This window comes from Scyliorhinus canicula, chromosome 8, assembly GCF_902713615.1.
Source record: "Scyliorhinus canicula chromosome 8, sScyCan1.1, whole genome shotgun sequence".
Taxonomy (NCBI): Eukaryota; Metazoa; Chordata; class Chondrichthyes; order Carcharhiniformes; family Scyliorhinidae; genus Scyliorhinus; species Scyliorhinus canicula.
The window spans coordinates 189,178,009-189,194,189 of record NC_052153.1 but is presented as its reverse complement, the minus strand read 5'-3'; the positions used below and the strand labels follow the sequence as shown (position 1 = coordinate 189,194,189).

The following is a 16,181-nucleotide window of genomic DNA, read 5'->3' as shown; positions in this document are numbered from 1 at the left end:
CTTTATCCATCTAGCTAGTACACCCTGAACCCCATACGACTTCACTTTTTCCATCAACCTGCCATGGGAAACCTTATCAAACGCCTTACTAAAGTCCATGTATATGACATCTACAGCCCTTCCCTCATCAATTAACTTTGTCACTTCCTCAAAGAATTCTATTAGGTTTGTAAGACATGACCTTCCCTGCACAAAACCATGCTGCCTATCACTGATAAGTCTATTTTCTTCCAAATGTGAATAGATCCTATCCCTCAGTATCTTCTCCAACAGTTTGCCTACCACTGACGTCAAGCTCACAGGTCTATAATTCGCTGGATTATCCCTGCTACCCTTCTTAAACAAAGGGACAACATTAGCAATTCTCCAGTCCTCCGGGACCTCACCCGTGCTCAAGGATGCTGCAAAGATATCTGTTAAGGCCCCAGCTATTTCGTGCCTCGCTTCCCTCAGTAACCTGGGGACTTGTCCACCTTAATGCCTTTTAGAATACCCAAAACTTCCCCCTTCCTTATGCCGACTTGACCTAGAGTATTTAAACATCCATCTCTAGCCTCAACATCCGTCATACAGGGGCTGGTTTAGCACACTGGGCTAAATCGCTGGCTTTTAAAGCAGACCCAGGCAGGCCAGCAGCACGGTTCAATTCCCGTACCAGCCTCCCCGAACAGGCGCCGGAATGTGGCGACTAGGGACTTTTCACAGGAACTTCATGGAAGCCTATTCGTGACGATAAGTAATTTTCATTTTTTCATATTCATGTCCCTCTCCTTGGTGAATACCGATGCAAAGTACTCATTAAGAATCTCACCCATTTCCTCTGACTCCACGCATAAATTCCCTCTTTTGTCTTTGAGTGGGCCAATCCTTTCTCTAGTTACCCTCTTGCTCCTTATATACGAATAAAAGGCTTTGGGATTTTCCTTAACCCTGTTAGCAAAAGATATTTTATGACCGCTTTTAGCCCTCTTTATTGCCTGTTTGAGACTTGTCCTACTTTCCCGATATTCCTCCAAAGCTTCATCAGTTTTAAGTCGCCTAGATCTTATGTATGCTTCCTTTTTCAGCTTAGCTAGTTTCACAATTCCACCCGTCATCCATGGTTCCCTAATCTTGCCATTTCTAAAAGATAAAGAAAAATTAACACCTTTTATGCACAACCGAAGTTGGTAGCGCAAACGTCTGAGAAAGAAAAGCAAAATCAGCACCGACAAGAAGCTCTGGGCCACAAACACTTGTGTATTCATTTGATTCAATTCTTACTCATGGGATCTGAGAGTCAGCGATATTTGGTCAATGATTTGTTGTCAGTAAGACAAATGGGTGATCGTGTTGTGCAGTAGGTAAAAAAATGCATCAGTGCTGGGAAAATGTAGTAACCACTGAGCTAGAAAGGATTATGAGTCAATTTCACCAACAAAAGTTTTTAAAATGTATCCAGTACGATGTGTGTTATAAGGGGACATCAGGTGCTCAAAGTCAACAGTTTTCAGTTTGTTATTCCCTTCTATCCTCTCTCTCTCTCTCTCTCTCTCTCTCTTCCCCTCCTTCCACCACAGAGAGTAAATTTTGTGGGTGGTAAAAGTTTTTAGTTTCCTTCTTCGTCTGGTGGGCAGAAGACTCAAATCAAATATTGAACACTCTTCTATACATTGTGTTTGGCTGGGCAAAACGCAGGTGAAAAATATCCTGTTGTGGAAAGTGGAGCTGAGTGACATTAGGTACAGGAATAAGCCATTCTGCCCCTTTGGGCTTGCTCTGCCATTCAACTGGAACATGGCTAATTGCACCTCAACTCTGTTTTCCTGCAATTGTTCATGTCCCTTGATACCTTTGCCCAACAAAGAACTAACTCTGTCTGGAAAGCTCTTGTTATCTGCCACTATTGACGGCGTTTGAAATTTCTACTACCCTTTATGAGGAACGAGTGCTTTCTGATATTTCTTCTGAATAACAAAGTTCATATTTTAACATTACAGTGAATCCTTGCTTAAAATTGTAATTGCATTCCTGAAAAGTGCAGCTTGAAGTGAAAACACTGTAAGCGAATCAGATTTTCCTGTCGCAACCAATATAAAAGCTGTAATTACGTTCTGCCTGACCTTTCCCTTCTGGAAAAATGCATTAAAATATTATACAAGTTGCATATAGAAATTTAGGGATGTACAAACTCAAATTAATACATTTGCAAATACACAAGAAATGTGTTAACCTTTTCTACTGCCTCCCACAAGTCAACTTTTTCCTCTCTCACCGACTCTCTCCCACTCATCGCTTCCCTCCCAACCTTCCCACTTAATGCTTCCCCGCCTAAATTTCCCTTTCCAAACCTTCGGTGTGAGCCAGGGCTCAGAAGAGGGATACGAGATATAGGTAGCAAGAGAGCGAGGGGCTGCACATGGGAAGGGACGGAGGAGGGAGGGAGTCGGCCGGGGGAGCGGGGAGGGAGTTGGCAGGATGAGTGGGGAGGGAGTCGGCTGGGGGGAGCAGGGAGGAAGTCGGTCGGGGGAGCAGGAAGACAGTCGGCTGGGGAGTGGTGACGGGAGAATCTAGGAGCGGATGAGGCCATTCCAAAATGGTGACAATCGGGTTCTCGCTCCATTGGTCTGATGACAAAATGACACTCGTGTAATTCTAGATGCTAAATGTGTATTGGTACCGACTCTGATATCCGTGAAACTGAAGCTGAATGAGGCAACAGAAAGCCGGGACTGGCCTATGTCCTCTTGTTCTCTCTGTTAACCACGGGGAGTTATTTCTCGGTGTCTATTTTGTTCAGTCCTTTTAAAGCAGAACCCTAGCCTGGCGCCTCGAGCAGTTGGTCTGAAAAGCTGCAATGCAGACAAGTTGTTGCTTAAAATTGCAGACTCAATATGGAAAGCTAGTACTTCAGTTTACCGAAGATAAAATATATTATGTTATTTTGTAATGTTTTCTATTCAAGTGTTTCCATAATTGAAGAAACACTTTGACCCTAAGCTGTACTGTATTGGTGTTTGCATTTCCAATAGTAGTGGCCCAAATTATTGACTCCCTTTTGTTTTTATTTTGGCACAGGTGAAGTATTCCACAATTTAGGGAAAGAAGACCACAGACATCCAACACCAGTTGCACCTAGGAACAGTCCCACAGGTTTAACATCTCTTCCATCTCTCACCCCCACGCCGCTGTCCCCTGCCTCTGGACCTCACATGCCTAACCTTGTGACTTCGCCTTTTCCAAAGACAGCTTCCACCGCCCCAAGTTTTGTTGATCCACATTCTGGGCTCTGTCCAATCTCAACTGCAGCCCCTGCTGCTACTACAGACGGTTCAGTGAGTGCTTCAGCCAGTGTCTGCAGGTGAGTGCATGACCATTAACTGTAACCGTTAAGATTATTGATTGTTTCAGGAAAATGTTTCCATTTAATACGTCAGGCGAAGCAAGCCTGGATCAAACTAAATCCAAGATTTATATATAGATTTCATGGTGGATACTTCTATGTTGTGGCCACTGATGTTAGACACAGGCTGGAAGTAGAACTGATCCTGATTCCATTCCACTTTGCTTGCATAGAACATTTGGTCATCATTGAAGCCCTGATACCAAATCTTGGTAAGTCAGCCATCTGAATAAATACTGTAGACCGCTGCTGCCTTGCACTACTGAGGAAATGCTGCATTATTGGTAATTTGGATGGGATGTGAACTTTAGGTCATTTCTGTCTGTTCAGTTGGTTCAGGTGAATGGTGAACGGTCCTATGACTCCATTTGAAACATGTTCTCCTGATGCCCCAGCCAATGTTCCTCTATTAGCGAGCATTGCCATCAACTATGCGTTGCTGTTCTGTGGGATTGTGCTGTGCATTAATTAGTTGCCACATTTGCCTACAATATTGCCTTGTATGCATAGAAATTTAAGACCTTCAAATTGCTATATATATGCAGTTGGATTGGAGTTAACTACAACAACTTTGCCTATAGAGAAGAGTCTCCAATTGCTTTACTGAACTGCACACAGAGAAGTCTCCAATTGCTTTACTGAACAGCAAAAGGTATTAGTGATCAGCAAACGAGAAGAATGCAAAGAAGCGTGCTAAAGGTTGGGGCAAGTGCGGGAGAACTGTTTGAAGGAGAATTGTAATTCATAGAATAGTAATCAGTAATTCAACCTATGCAAGCAAGCTGGTCATGAAAATGGTGTCACTTGATAAGTAGTTTTAAGAACTCGTGAGGAGTGAAAGCTCGACTCTGGTCTAACTGCTTGTCTGATGCTTCTGTAGTGACCCAGACTGCGAGGGACACCCGTGTGAGAGTAGCAATGTGTACGACCATCAGCAGTTTGATGGTGAAGAGAGTCAAGATGAAGATAGCTGCTCAGAACACAGTTCTAGTACCTCAACGTCAACCAATCAGAAGGAAGGAAAGTATTGTGACTGCTGCTACTGTGAATTCTTCGGGCATGGCGGGGTGAGTGATTCTTGCTGTTGGGGTGGGTCCGGATGGCGATGCGGTTTAGCATTTCAAACAGAGCTGCTCCTTTTGCATTCAGTTATATTCCACCACACGGGCATACTGCACTTCAACCTTTAAGAGGACCAGTCGCACCATGTTGTTTGTGACTCACAATGGAAGCATGCATATTATCCCACTGGATTGCTATTGCCCCTTGAGAGCTAATAATAATAATTGCTTATTGTCACAAGTAGGCTTCAATTAAGTTACTGTGAATAGCCCTTAGTCATCACATTCCGGCGCCTGTTCGGGGAGGCTGGTACGGGAATTGAACCCGCGCTGCTGGCCTCATTCTGCATTACAAGCCAGCTGTTTAGCCCACTGTGCTAAACCAGACCCACTGTTATTTAATAAGTTATTGGCTGATGCAGCCAATAACTAACTCGGATGTAAGAGTGGGCAAAATGTTTTCACTTGTTGGGGAATCCAATACCAGGTGGCCACAAATAAATCTGATAAGAAATTCAAGAGAAATCTCTACTCGAGTGGATTGGAATGTAGAACTTGATACTACAATGCATAGCTTTTTTTTTGCTTTTTTAAAAATAAATTTAGAGTACTCAATTATTTTTTTCCAACCAAGGGGCAATTTAGTGTGGTCAATCCACCTACCTGCGCACCTTTGGGTTGAGGGGGCGAAACCCACACAAAGACGGGGAGAATATGCAAACTCCACATAGACAGTGACCCAGAGCCGGGATCGAACCTGGGACCTCGGCACCGTGAGGGAGCAATGCTAACCACTGCGCCACCGTGCTGCCCTACATTGCATAGTTGAATGAATTGTAGATATGTCTAAGGGGAAGCGAGATGAACACCAGGGAGAAAGGAACCGAAGGGGATACAGATAGGGCAACATGCAGAGTGGTGTGAGGAGGCACGTAGATCGTGAACACAGGAATGGCCCAGTTGTGCTAAATTACGTCTTTTCTGTGCTGCCCATTCTGTGAAATCAGGATAAATCTCCCAGATCACCGCCTCGGTCGTAACCTGGCAGAGTGAATCACCTGGCCGTTGGTCAACTTTTTTTTCTTCTTTCATCAATTTCAGCAACAGGTAGATAACCCATCCTTTCAGATTGCTATCCAGAATGGTGTTGAGTTCTTAATCTGGGTTGCTCCAGATTGCCACAAGGGCTGGCATGATGCTCCTCCAGGTTTCTTTAAATTATTTTATGGCATGTGGGCACCATTATTGCTCATTCCTAATTGCCCTAGGGAAGGTGGTGGTGAGCTGCCTTCTTGAACTGCTGCAATTCGTGTACTGTACACCCATTGTGCTGTTAGGGAGGAAATTCTACTGAAGGAACGGCGATTATATTTCCAAGTCAGGATAGTGAGTGGCTTGGAGGGGAACTTCCAGGTGGTGGTGTTCCCATGCGTCTGCTACCTTTGTCCTTCTAGATGGTAGAAATCATAGATTTGGAAGCTGCTGTCCCAGAAACCTTGGTGAGTTCCTGCAATGCATCTTCTAGATCATGCACACTGCTGCCACTGTTTGCTTGTTTGTCGGTGGTGAAGAGAATTAATGTTGGTGGAAGGGGTGCCTTTGTCCCCTGCGCTGGTGTTTCAAGACTGAGATCTGGATATTGAAGCTAAGAAAGAGCAGCGGAGTAGCTCTGTTAATTAAGGATGACATTAGTGCTGCTCTGAAGAAGATTCACATGGACCTAAACCTTGAACTCTATTTCTCTCACCACAGATGCTGCCAGACCTGCTGGGTTTTTCCAGCACTTTTTGTTTTCATATGATAATACATATTGGCAGGTGACCTTTGCACTTACGATAGCATGCATCGTTTTATTTCTTCGTGTGATCAGGTGTCTTCCCTGTTCTAAATTTGGTGAGAGTTGCTAATAGTGATATTGTGCACATAGTGCATTATCGCCTTTTGTTAAAACATTTTAATGCAAGTTGGAAAGAGGTTTGGAAAGAGCATAAACTCTGGAATAGACCTGTGCTGTAAATCCAACTCAGTTTTAATCTTGAGCTCCGTATCTCCATCCACTTCATTGGATGGAACAAGTGATGGTTGCAGATTGATCCAACAGCCTCATCCATTTAATCCATAATTTATGTTATGTTTGAAGTGCAAGTTTTTTCGCAAGTATTTGGAATTGTTAATTATGTCAAATTAGGGATTTGTAATGTAACAAAAGTTTTTGTACAAGTTGTCTTGTTTATTTTTGGGTGGACTCAACATTAAAGAAATATGAGTCATTCTTTAGGAACTTGAGAATATACATAGTGCACAGGCTTTGTCTGTGCGGAGTCTGCACGTTTTCCCCGTGTCTGCGTGGGTTTCCTCCGGGTGCTCCGGTTTCTACCTACAAGTCCAAAAGACGTGCTGTTAGGTGAATTGGACATACTGAATTCTCCCTCAGTGTTCCCGAACAGGCGCCGGAGTGTGGCGCATAGGGGATTTTCACAGTAATTTCATTGCAGTGTTAATGTAAGCCTAATTGTGACACTAATAAAGATTATTATTATTTAGTCTGCGTATGTTACTTTTTTTTCACATGGGTACAGGTCCAGGAAACCTTGATATCAGCTGGTAATCTACGGTCTGTCTGAATCAGGCAAATTATGTAGACATCATATCAGAAATGACCATTTTTTCTTCTCCCTAAGCCACGCAGATCAGTTTAGGACTCCTACTGTCATCCCATTTTCAATCAGCTAACGCAGCACATAGCAGAAGTTGAGGCCTTCCTGCTCTAGATTGCCCAGCTACTCGCTGTCTTAATCAGCTCAGCTGCCAGAGCTCCTACCAAAGGTGAAGCAGCTTTAAAAGACATGCAAACGATATAGTGCAGCTTCTGCGCTGGCTTCATTGCAACGGCTGCGCTGAGGTTTGCTCCTTCATAGCTGAGAACCAGTGAGGTGATGCTGCCCTCAGAGAATGCTCTTTGCCTTAGCAAAAGGAATACAACAAAATATTGGCGTTATGGCATGAAAGATATCAGCAATTTCGCCTGAGGCAGTAAAACATTGCAGATCATAAAACTTGCCCAATTGCAGCAAACAAGCAAAAGAATTCAGCTTTTACTTGGTGAAAAGTGCTGTTGTGTGTATTCAATCTCCCTGCACCAGATTCTCATCAATATTTGGATATTTTGTAATGGAAGTTGGGGTGAGTTGGCCGTGGGGCAGTATGCAGCTTAATACCTCCTGTACGTTAGTTGTTTTGAGGAAAACAGTTAATTTTATAAAATGTCCTTGTGATGTTGTAGGGTTTTTTGTTTTAATTTTTTTTCCCTACTTGTCACTCTCTTCTGAAGCTGGTGAGTACTTGCTGGGACTAGCTCCACAAGCATCGCTAAGGTATCTTACCAAAGAGCAATTACTAATTTATAGCTCTTACCAGCGGTGATTGAACTGTCAAAGCCATTGTAATCGAGCATAAAACATATGTTTATGGGCACTAGCGGGGTTACCAAATAGAAATCGAATGGCGGCTCTGACCTTTCCTAATTTTGGTGAAGGGTTGATGTGGTGGATGAGGGGGCAGGCAGCTCCAATGTCAAGTGCAAACACTCTTAACATCACCCCAAATTTAGCACAGGGCTAATTCACTGGCTTTGAAAGCAGACTAAGGCAGGCCAGCAGCACGGTTCAATTCCCGTAACAGCCTCCCCGAACAGGCGCCGGAATGTGGCGACTAGGGGCTTTTCACAGTAACTTCATTTGAAGCCTACTCGTGACAATAAGCGATTTTCATTTCATTTCAAATGATTTTGGCTAAATTGCCATAAAACTGGGAGAGAATAAAAACCATGCAGTAAATTCACATCCCGCTTCCAAAAGCCATTTTTCTACCTCCTTTTAACTGCACTGTTTTAAGCCATGAGTTTGTTTGTGAATTCAATCACAATGCATATATATGAACAGGTGGCTGGAAGTCATTTGCATAATGTAGTCTTGAGATTGTCAAGGCTGTGCATCTGCTGTCGTATTGACAGTAGATGCGATCTTCGACACAGCAGTATTGCTAATATGATTTATTTCGCTAGCAGCTGCAAAAGGAGTAAAGTTTTATCTCCAGATTGTTTAAATGGTATGTGATTGTTACTGTATAGTGGTTAAACTTGCTGTCGGACTAACTTGGTTAAGTTCTGTTAATTAGAACACATAAGAGGGGCCTACAATTGACTGTTATTTCCCATGTCTTTCAGCCACCTGCTGCACCAACAAGTAGAAACTATGCAGAAATGCGGGAGAAACTACGTTTACGGCTCACAAAACGAAAAGAGGAGCAGCCAAAGAAAGCAGACCAGGTCCTCGAAAAAGAGCAGATAGTAGATCATAGAAAAGTAGAAGACCTATTACAGTTTATAAATAGCACAGAATCTAAACCTGTCAGCAGCTCGAGGGCAGCTAAACGAGCACGGCACAAGCAACGAAAGGTGAGATGTTTCTCCACAGTGCAGGTTGGAGAGAACCTCCCCTCTACAGCCAGTTTACACTCGACTAAATTACTTTTTGGGTTATGATTCAAATGAGTAACGTGGTCGCTTTTGGTGTTCAATAATTGAGCACGATTCACTTCTTTGTTTAGCCAAGTATCGATTGTCATATGAATCAGATGTGGAGTATAAGCTGTGTGCTTGTCCCTATCGTGATACCAGTACTTCAGGACCTAGAGAAAGAATTGATCGTTCAACTCTTCAAAGTTATTCCATCCTCGAGGCAGATATCAGCCAGTTCCCTCACACCACCCTGATGTCATCTCTTTTGAGTGCGGTAAATTAATTCCCAAATTCTGCCTAGAAAATAAGATGTTACTATCTTCATAATCCTTAAACCTTCTGATTGTAAGTTTACCCAGCTTCTTTTTGCAAGATGATGATTTTTCCTAAATAATTAGGAAGCACTGAGGGTGGCAAGGGCACAGATGGATTGGGGACTTAAATACCTATCACCAAGTGTGGCTCGGTAGCACCATGGCTGAATCCTGAAGGACATATCTACCAGACTGGCCCTGTGGCAGGTGATAAGGAACCAATGGCTGGTTTAGCTCACTTGGCTAAATCACTGGCTTTGAAAGCAGGCCAGCAGCACGGTTCGATTCCCGTACCAGCCTCCCCGGACAGGCGCCGGAGATGTGGCAACTAGGGGCTTTTCACAGTAACTTCATTGAAGCCTACTCGTGACAATAAGCGATTTTCATATTTTTCATTTCAATGAGGGGGAAACCCACCAGACCTGGTCCTCCCCAATCTACTTGTTGCTGATGCATCTGTCTCTGGCAATAAATGTAGAAGTGGCCGCAGCACCGTCCTTATGGAGATGAAGTCCCATCTTCATATTGTGGAAAACCACCATCCAATTGTGTAGTGCTATGGGCAGCACGGTGGCACAGTGGGTAGCAGTGTTAATGTGAACTTATTTGTGACAAAGATTATTGTTACTACCTTACTAAATGGGAACGATTCAGAACTGATCTAGCAGCTCAAAACTGGGCTCGTAGCGCCTTACAGAGGCCATCAGCAGCAGTGGAATTGTATTCAATTCAGCAATCGCAGCCTCTCCTCTCTCTCAGTCTTATCCCTGTGAGTCTTAAACACAATTATTTCCCCCTCCCCCGATCCACTGCCTTCAGAGCCTCCCATAAATATGGCTGTGGCTATTTCCCCATTCTGGTTGAACGGAACTTAATTATTAATTGACAGGGTCACCTTACCACAGAACTCCTTGTCTGCCAAAAGGACCAAATCCAACCTCCACCCCAGTCTCTACGCTCTTCCCAAACTGAGTCTCACATCCACATAATGTGATGTGTGTTCCGAAATCTCTGTTGCCGCATGTTCCAACCCCACCATCCCTGCCAACACTGCCTTTCCCGCAACAAATAAGTCAATTCGGGAATATATCCAGTGAACATTCAAGAAGAAGGGCTACTCCCTCTCCCCCGGGTACCTGAACCTCCCGGGTCCACCATCCCATTCTTTCCATAAACCCTCCCCACTCCCTCCCCATTGGCTTGGGGCTCGATCTATCTGTCCTCAACTCCATTGCACAATGAGACTCACCCGCTCATGATCAGTGGGTGAGAGTCCATGTTCCTAACAACTTCTTCATGAACTCGACATTGAAAATGAAAATCGCTTATTGTCTCAAGTAGGCTTCAAATGAAGTTACTGTGAAAAGCCCCTAGTCGCCACATTCCGGCGCCTGTTCGGGGAGGCTGGTACGGGAATTGAACCGTGCTGCTGGCCTGCCGTGGTCTGCTTTCAAAGCCAACGATTTAGCCCTGTGCTAAACCAATTGGGTGCATATGCATTCACCCTGCGTGTGACCGATCATACCATGGCTGCCCCCGGAAGTTGTGGAAATACTCATTGCGCCAGTTAGCATCTGGGGAGAAAGAAACAGTTAACCAAAAAGGTTTCTAAGCATGCCTTCCTCAGTAAGTCATTTCCTAGCTTGAGGCATGGAACAATTTAGACCCCAATTCTTGCCCCATGTTAGTAGGGGGGATATATTTAAAGACCTTATGGACTGCAACTAGGTGAGTAACACACTTTTATAAACGCGACAAAAGCTTTAGCTCAATAAACTTAGTGCTGTTTTCCCCCAGCAGGAAGAGAAGGCTCGACTTGAAGCCGAAGCCCGTGAGAGAGAACAGTTGCAGCTTTTGGAGGAACAGAGGCGGCGGGAGGAGGAAGAGCGGCTAAAACTGGAGCTGCGACGGCTTCAAGAGCTACAACAAATCAGATCTGCCAAGAAAAAGAAAAAAGAGAGAATGAAAGAGTCCCAGAAAAGCGAGTGCTTTCTGCAAAACGCACGGCTAAAGGAAACTGCTGTGGATCTAGTCAATGACATCCGCAAATCCCAGCAACCAGACACTGTAGCAAAACCTACCAACTCTCCATCGACACAGGCAAACAGCAAAGAGGAGCAGAGAGCGATGCCAGAACCTTGTATGGCACAGCAGGCAGCAGCTAACTGGAAAGACCCCCGACTTCCCCAGGCTCCATCTCAGCGGGAGACAAAGGCCAAACAACGGGAGGCCAACCTCAGCCCAGACCCCACACTGGTCCACAATGAAGTAAACGGCAAGCAGAAGTTAAAATCGCAGGTGGTCAAACAGAGTACTGAACGGCTGTTGAAGCCAGCTGAGGGCTTCAGACACTGCGAGGTGCACCAGAAGAACTCAGCCAAATGTCAGGCAGAACTGGGGGCACCCAAACCAAAGTTGTCCGAGTGCCAAATGATGGCGGAGCAGAGAAAGGAGGAGAGGAAAGGAGTTAATGGGAAGAAGCTCAACCACATGAAGGAAGACAAAGTGCCGGTAGTGTGCGAACCTGCCCCTTCTAATGATCAGCAGCAAATTAACAAAAACACAGCGGAATCGCCCCAGCCCAAAGGAAAGACCAAGAAAAACAAAAAGAAGAAAGGCGACAAGCTGAACAACTCTATCGGTAAGTTTGAAAGGCACTTGCTAAGGTGCCTCGTTAAAGTTACTCCATATCACCTAGTGTGGATGGTAGCATATTGGCATAGATAAGGAATGGGTTAGCTAGCAGGAAACGAAGAGCAGGGATAAATGGAACATTGTTGGGTTGGCAGGCTGTAACTATTGGGAGTGCCACAGGGATCAGTGCAGGAGCTTTAACTATTTTCAGTCGATATCAATAACTTGGATGAAGAGACCAAAGGTATGGTAGGTAAATTTGTTATGATACCAAAATAGTTTGGAAAGTAAATTGTCAAGAGGAGGTAGAGAGTCTGGAAAGGGCTATAGATAGGTTAAATGAGTGGGCAAAAAATTGGCAGATGGAATGTAATGTGGAAAAATGTGACAGGAAGAATTTGGCGCGGCATGGTAGCAGTGGTTAGCACTGTTGCTTCACAGCTCCAGTGTCCCAGGTCCGATTCCCGGCTTGGGTCACTGTCTGTGCGGAGGCTGCACGTTGTCCCTGTGCCTGCATGGGTTTCCTCCGGGTGCTCCGGTTTCCTCCCACAAGTCCCGAAAGACGTGCTGTTAGGTGAATTGGACATTCTGAATTCCCCCTCCGTGTACCCGAACAGGCGCCGGAGTGTGGCGACTGGGGGCTTTTCACAGTAACTTCATTGCAGTGTCAATGTAAGCCTACTTGTGACAATAACGATTTTTTTTAAAGAATAGAAAACAATATGCTATTTAAATGGAGACAGATTGCAGAATCTGGTGGCACAGAGGGATCTGGGTGCCCTGGTACATGAATCAGAAAATGTTAGTCAGCAGGTACAACAAGTGATTAGGAAGGCAAGTGGAACTTTGGCATTTATTGCAAGAGGAATGGAATATAAAAGCCCTGTGCAGGATATCTTATGAAGAACTGTTAGGCATGGTTACATATATCCACATGGAATTTAGAAGATTGAGAAGTGATCTTATTGAAACACAAGATCCTAAGGGGACTTGACAGGGTGGATGCTGAGAGGATGTTTCACCTTATGGGAGAGATGAGAAGTAGAGTTTAAGAATAAGAAATCTCCCTCCCAAGACTGAGATGAGTAGAATTTTTTTCTAAGGGTCGGTGGTCTATGGAAATCTCTTCACCAGAAAGCAGTGGCAAGGGGCTGGTTTAGCACACTGAGCTAAATCGCTGGCTGTTAAAGCAGACCCAGGCAGGCCAGCAGCACGGTTCAATTCCCATACCAGCCTCCCCGAACAGGCGCCGGAATGTGGCGACTAGGGGCTTTTCACAGTAACTTCATTGAAGCCTACTTGTGACAATAAGCGATTTTCATTTTCAGTGGGGCCGGGTCTTTGAAGTTATTACAGACAGAGTTAGATACGTTTTTGATAGACCAAGAGAGCCAAGGGGGCAGGAGGATGGAGTCGAGGCCACAGTCAGCCATGATCTTATCGAATGATGGCTGAAGGGCTGAATGGCCTACTTTTGCTCCTATATCCTATGCTCGTGTGTTTCACTCAATTTTTCATATAATGATGAGAGGCGTTTGGACCAAGTGGGCTGTGCCGGTAATGTTGTTTAGTCAGATATGTGGTCCCTGTTCATCAACTTTCCCCAGGACGGTAAAATAATTATTTTTGTTCAATACATTGTGGATACATTGAATCAGTGGCCATTCAATCTACCTGTCTGAAAGTACTCAAAGAATGTTTGCTGAATTGCCTTTTGAGTAGTTTCAAACACACCTCTTGTCGGTCTTTGCAACTGATGGATTTGTACAAAGCATATGAAAATGACAGGCAGGAAAAGACCAGAAGGTCCATCGAACCTGTATCACACGTTTGATGCCTCCTGACTAAAAACATTTTGCACTGTAATTCTGCAGAGCGACGTAACATTGGCCAAAAGGGATATTTCTGAATACAGATATTTTTCTTTTTGCCCAAAGTATTTAAGTGCTGGGTAATGACAGACTCTCCAGTCCTAACACTTCGGATTTAGATGTAACAGTGGTTTTGGTACTGGAACCCAGTGGTTGACAAACCAAAACCCAGCGAGTGACTTTACTAAAACTCAGTATTTTCTTTTATTTCCTTTTCTTCCCATTTACTTAATGATCTGTTGAGCTGCTCGCAGAAAAATATTTTTCCCTGTACCTCGGTACATGTGACAATAAACAAATCCAAATCCAATCCAATCCAATATTCTCCAAAACTAGGGAAATTAATTGGAGTGCAAGACTTTGAAGTGACCCATCAATGTCACCTTAAGACATCTGGGATCAGTGGAAAACACCATGCTGGCATTGCAACGCTCCTAAAACAAATGGCCTTTTTTGTTCTCTCTTTCTCACCTGCTATCTCGTACCCTTGCCTTTTGCTTTCCCATTTTTTAGTTCCCTGTTCCCTTTTGTGCCTCCGTCCCCTTTCATGTTCCCGTGGTATTTCTTTTCTCTTGCATGAGGATTCCAATGACTTAGGCATTAACCTGCATATAAGAATGAATTTTTTTGGAACTGTGTACTGTAGTTTGTCAATCTGCAGTAAGTTTCCACCAGGAGAGGGAGCTCTAAGACTAGCTAGATAAAATTGATGCAGTACCTGCTTTCATTCTTCAACATTTATTCAAACAAGGGCAGTGGAAGTCATGAATTTTCCCACCCATAACGTCTAATAACTCCCCTTTGGCCTGAATATCCTACCTCAATAATGATCACCAATACACACACTGTTCCTTCATCCCTCCACTCATCAGAAAGATCATAGCCAAACCTTAACTTCTGTACACTTCATCTGTACTTCTCGAGGGTTGGCGTTTAATGTTCAGAAACAGGAGAACTGGCCAAATAACTCATCCCTAACCCAGAAACACTTGGAGCAATTTTGATGTCGAGCTGGAGTCTTTCCTAATTTCCGTGGCTGAGCACGTCTTATTATCTTTGACGAAAGCCTTTATCTTTTACCCCCACTGTTTATTTATTTACTGTACCGTCAATTCATCAAATCCCTACGGTCCGGAAGGAGGCCACTTGGCCAATCGTGTCTGCACCCACCCTCCGATAGAGCACTCCCCATCCCATCCCTGTAACCTCACCTAACCTGCACATTTTTTGGACGCTAAGGGCAATTGATCATGGCCAATCCACCTAACCTGCACATCTTTGGACTGTGGGGGCACCCGGAGGAAACCCATGCAGACATGGGGGGAACATGCAAACTCCACACAGACAGTCATCCAAGGCCGGAATCAAACCTGGGCCCCTGGCACTGTGAAGCAGCTGTGCTAACCACCGTGCTGACCTTGTGGTTTTAAAATTCACCACTTGTTATTGATCATTTTATTTTGGTACTTTTTTCTTGTCCCCTTCACAATGGTCTCCAGATGGAAAATCTCCATTTTTTTTTTTCTCAACCAGTGTTGCTTCTTCACTCTGATTTCTGTGCCTCTCAGCATGATGTTTTACGATTCACTAATTTATATAATTAATTCCTTGACTGTGGACATTCAGTGGAACTAAGCAGTATTCTTTTTTTATTCTTCCCAATTAAGGGGCAATTGTAGCGCGGCCAATCCACCTACCCTGCACAATAATGGGTTGTGGGGGTGAGACCCACGCAGACACGGGGAGAACGTGCAAACTCCACACGGACAGTGACCCGGGCTGGGATCGAACCCGGGTCCTCGGCATTGTGAGACAGCAGTGCTAACCACTGCATCGTAAAGCAGCAGTGCTAACCTTGCCACCCCCAGGAACTAATCAGTATTCTGAAATCATTGACCTTTAACCATTTCTGTTTTGCTGTGTAGTACTAATACTGAAGAAGCCACTTGGAAGCTGGCTTCCTTTTGCCATCAATTTTGTAACTTTGCCCCTCAGTGGTATCGACTACCCCACCCTCTGCTGCCACTCCCTCATTGCTGAGCCTCGAGGAAGAGTTGGGCAGTTGTTTGATTACAGCTTAGTGGATTCATTCTTTTTCTGCTCAGCCAGCACTTTTATTGCCCATCCCTATTTTCCCTTAAGGTGGGGGTGAGCTGCCACCTTGAGCTGCTGCAGTCCATGTCGTATAGTTACACCAATGGTGCTGTTTGGGAGGGAGTTCCACAATTTTGACCCAGAGATGGTGAAGGAACGGGGACATAGTTTCAAGTCAGATGGGATGGTGTGTGACTTGAAGGGGAACTTGCAGATGGAGATGTTCCCATTCTTCTGTTGCTCACGTCCTTCTAGTTGGTACAGGCCATGGGTTTAGACGGTGATCCATCCTGGAAGCCTAAGTTG

At 44.5% G+C, this 16,181-nt stretch overlaps 1 protein-coding gene across 2 annotated transcripts in view; it reads left to right on the top strand.

Annotated features, from left to right (window-relative positions):
- The window catches only part of fam193a (family with sequence similarity 193 member A), a 266,074-nt gene that overhangs the window by 233,202 nt on the left and 16,691 nt on the right, over positions 1-16,181 (top strand). For both annotated transcript variants that reach the window (XM_038805884.1, XM_038805883.1), the window contains 4 exons: positions 3,058-3,340; positions 4,263-4,449; positions 8,669-8,899; positions 11,077-11,917. In XM_038805884.1, the coding sequence (XP_038661812.1) occupies positions 3,058-3,340; positions 4,263-4,449; positions 8,669-8,899; positions 11,077-11,917 (1,542 nt within the window). The remainder of the gene's footprint in view (positions 1-3,057; positions 3,341-4,262; positions 4,450-8,668; positions 8,900-11,076; positions 11,918-16,181) is intronic.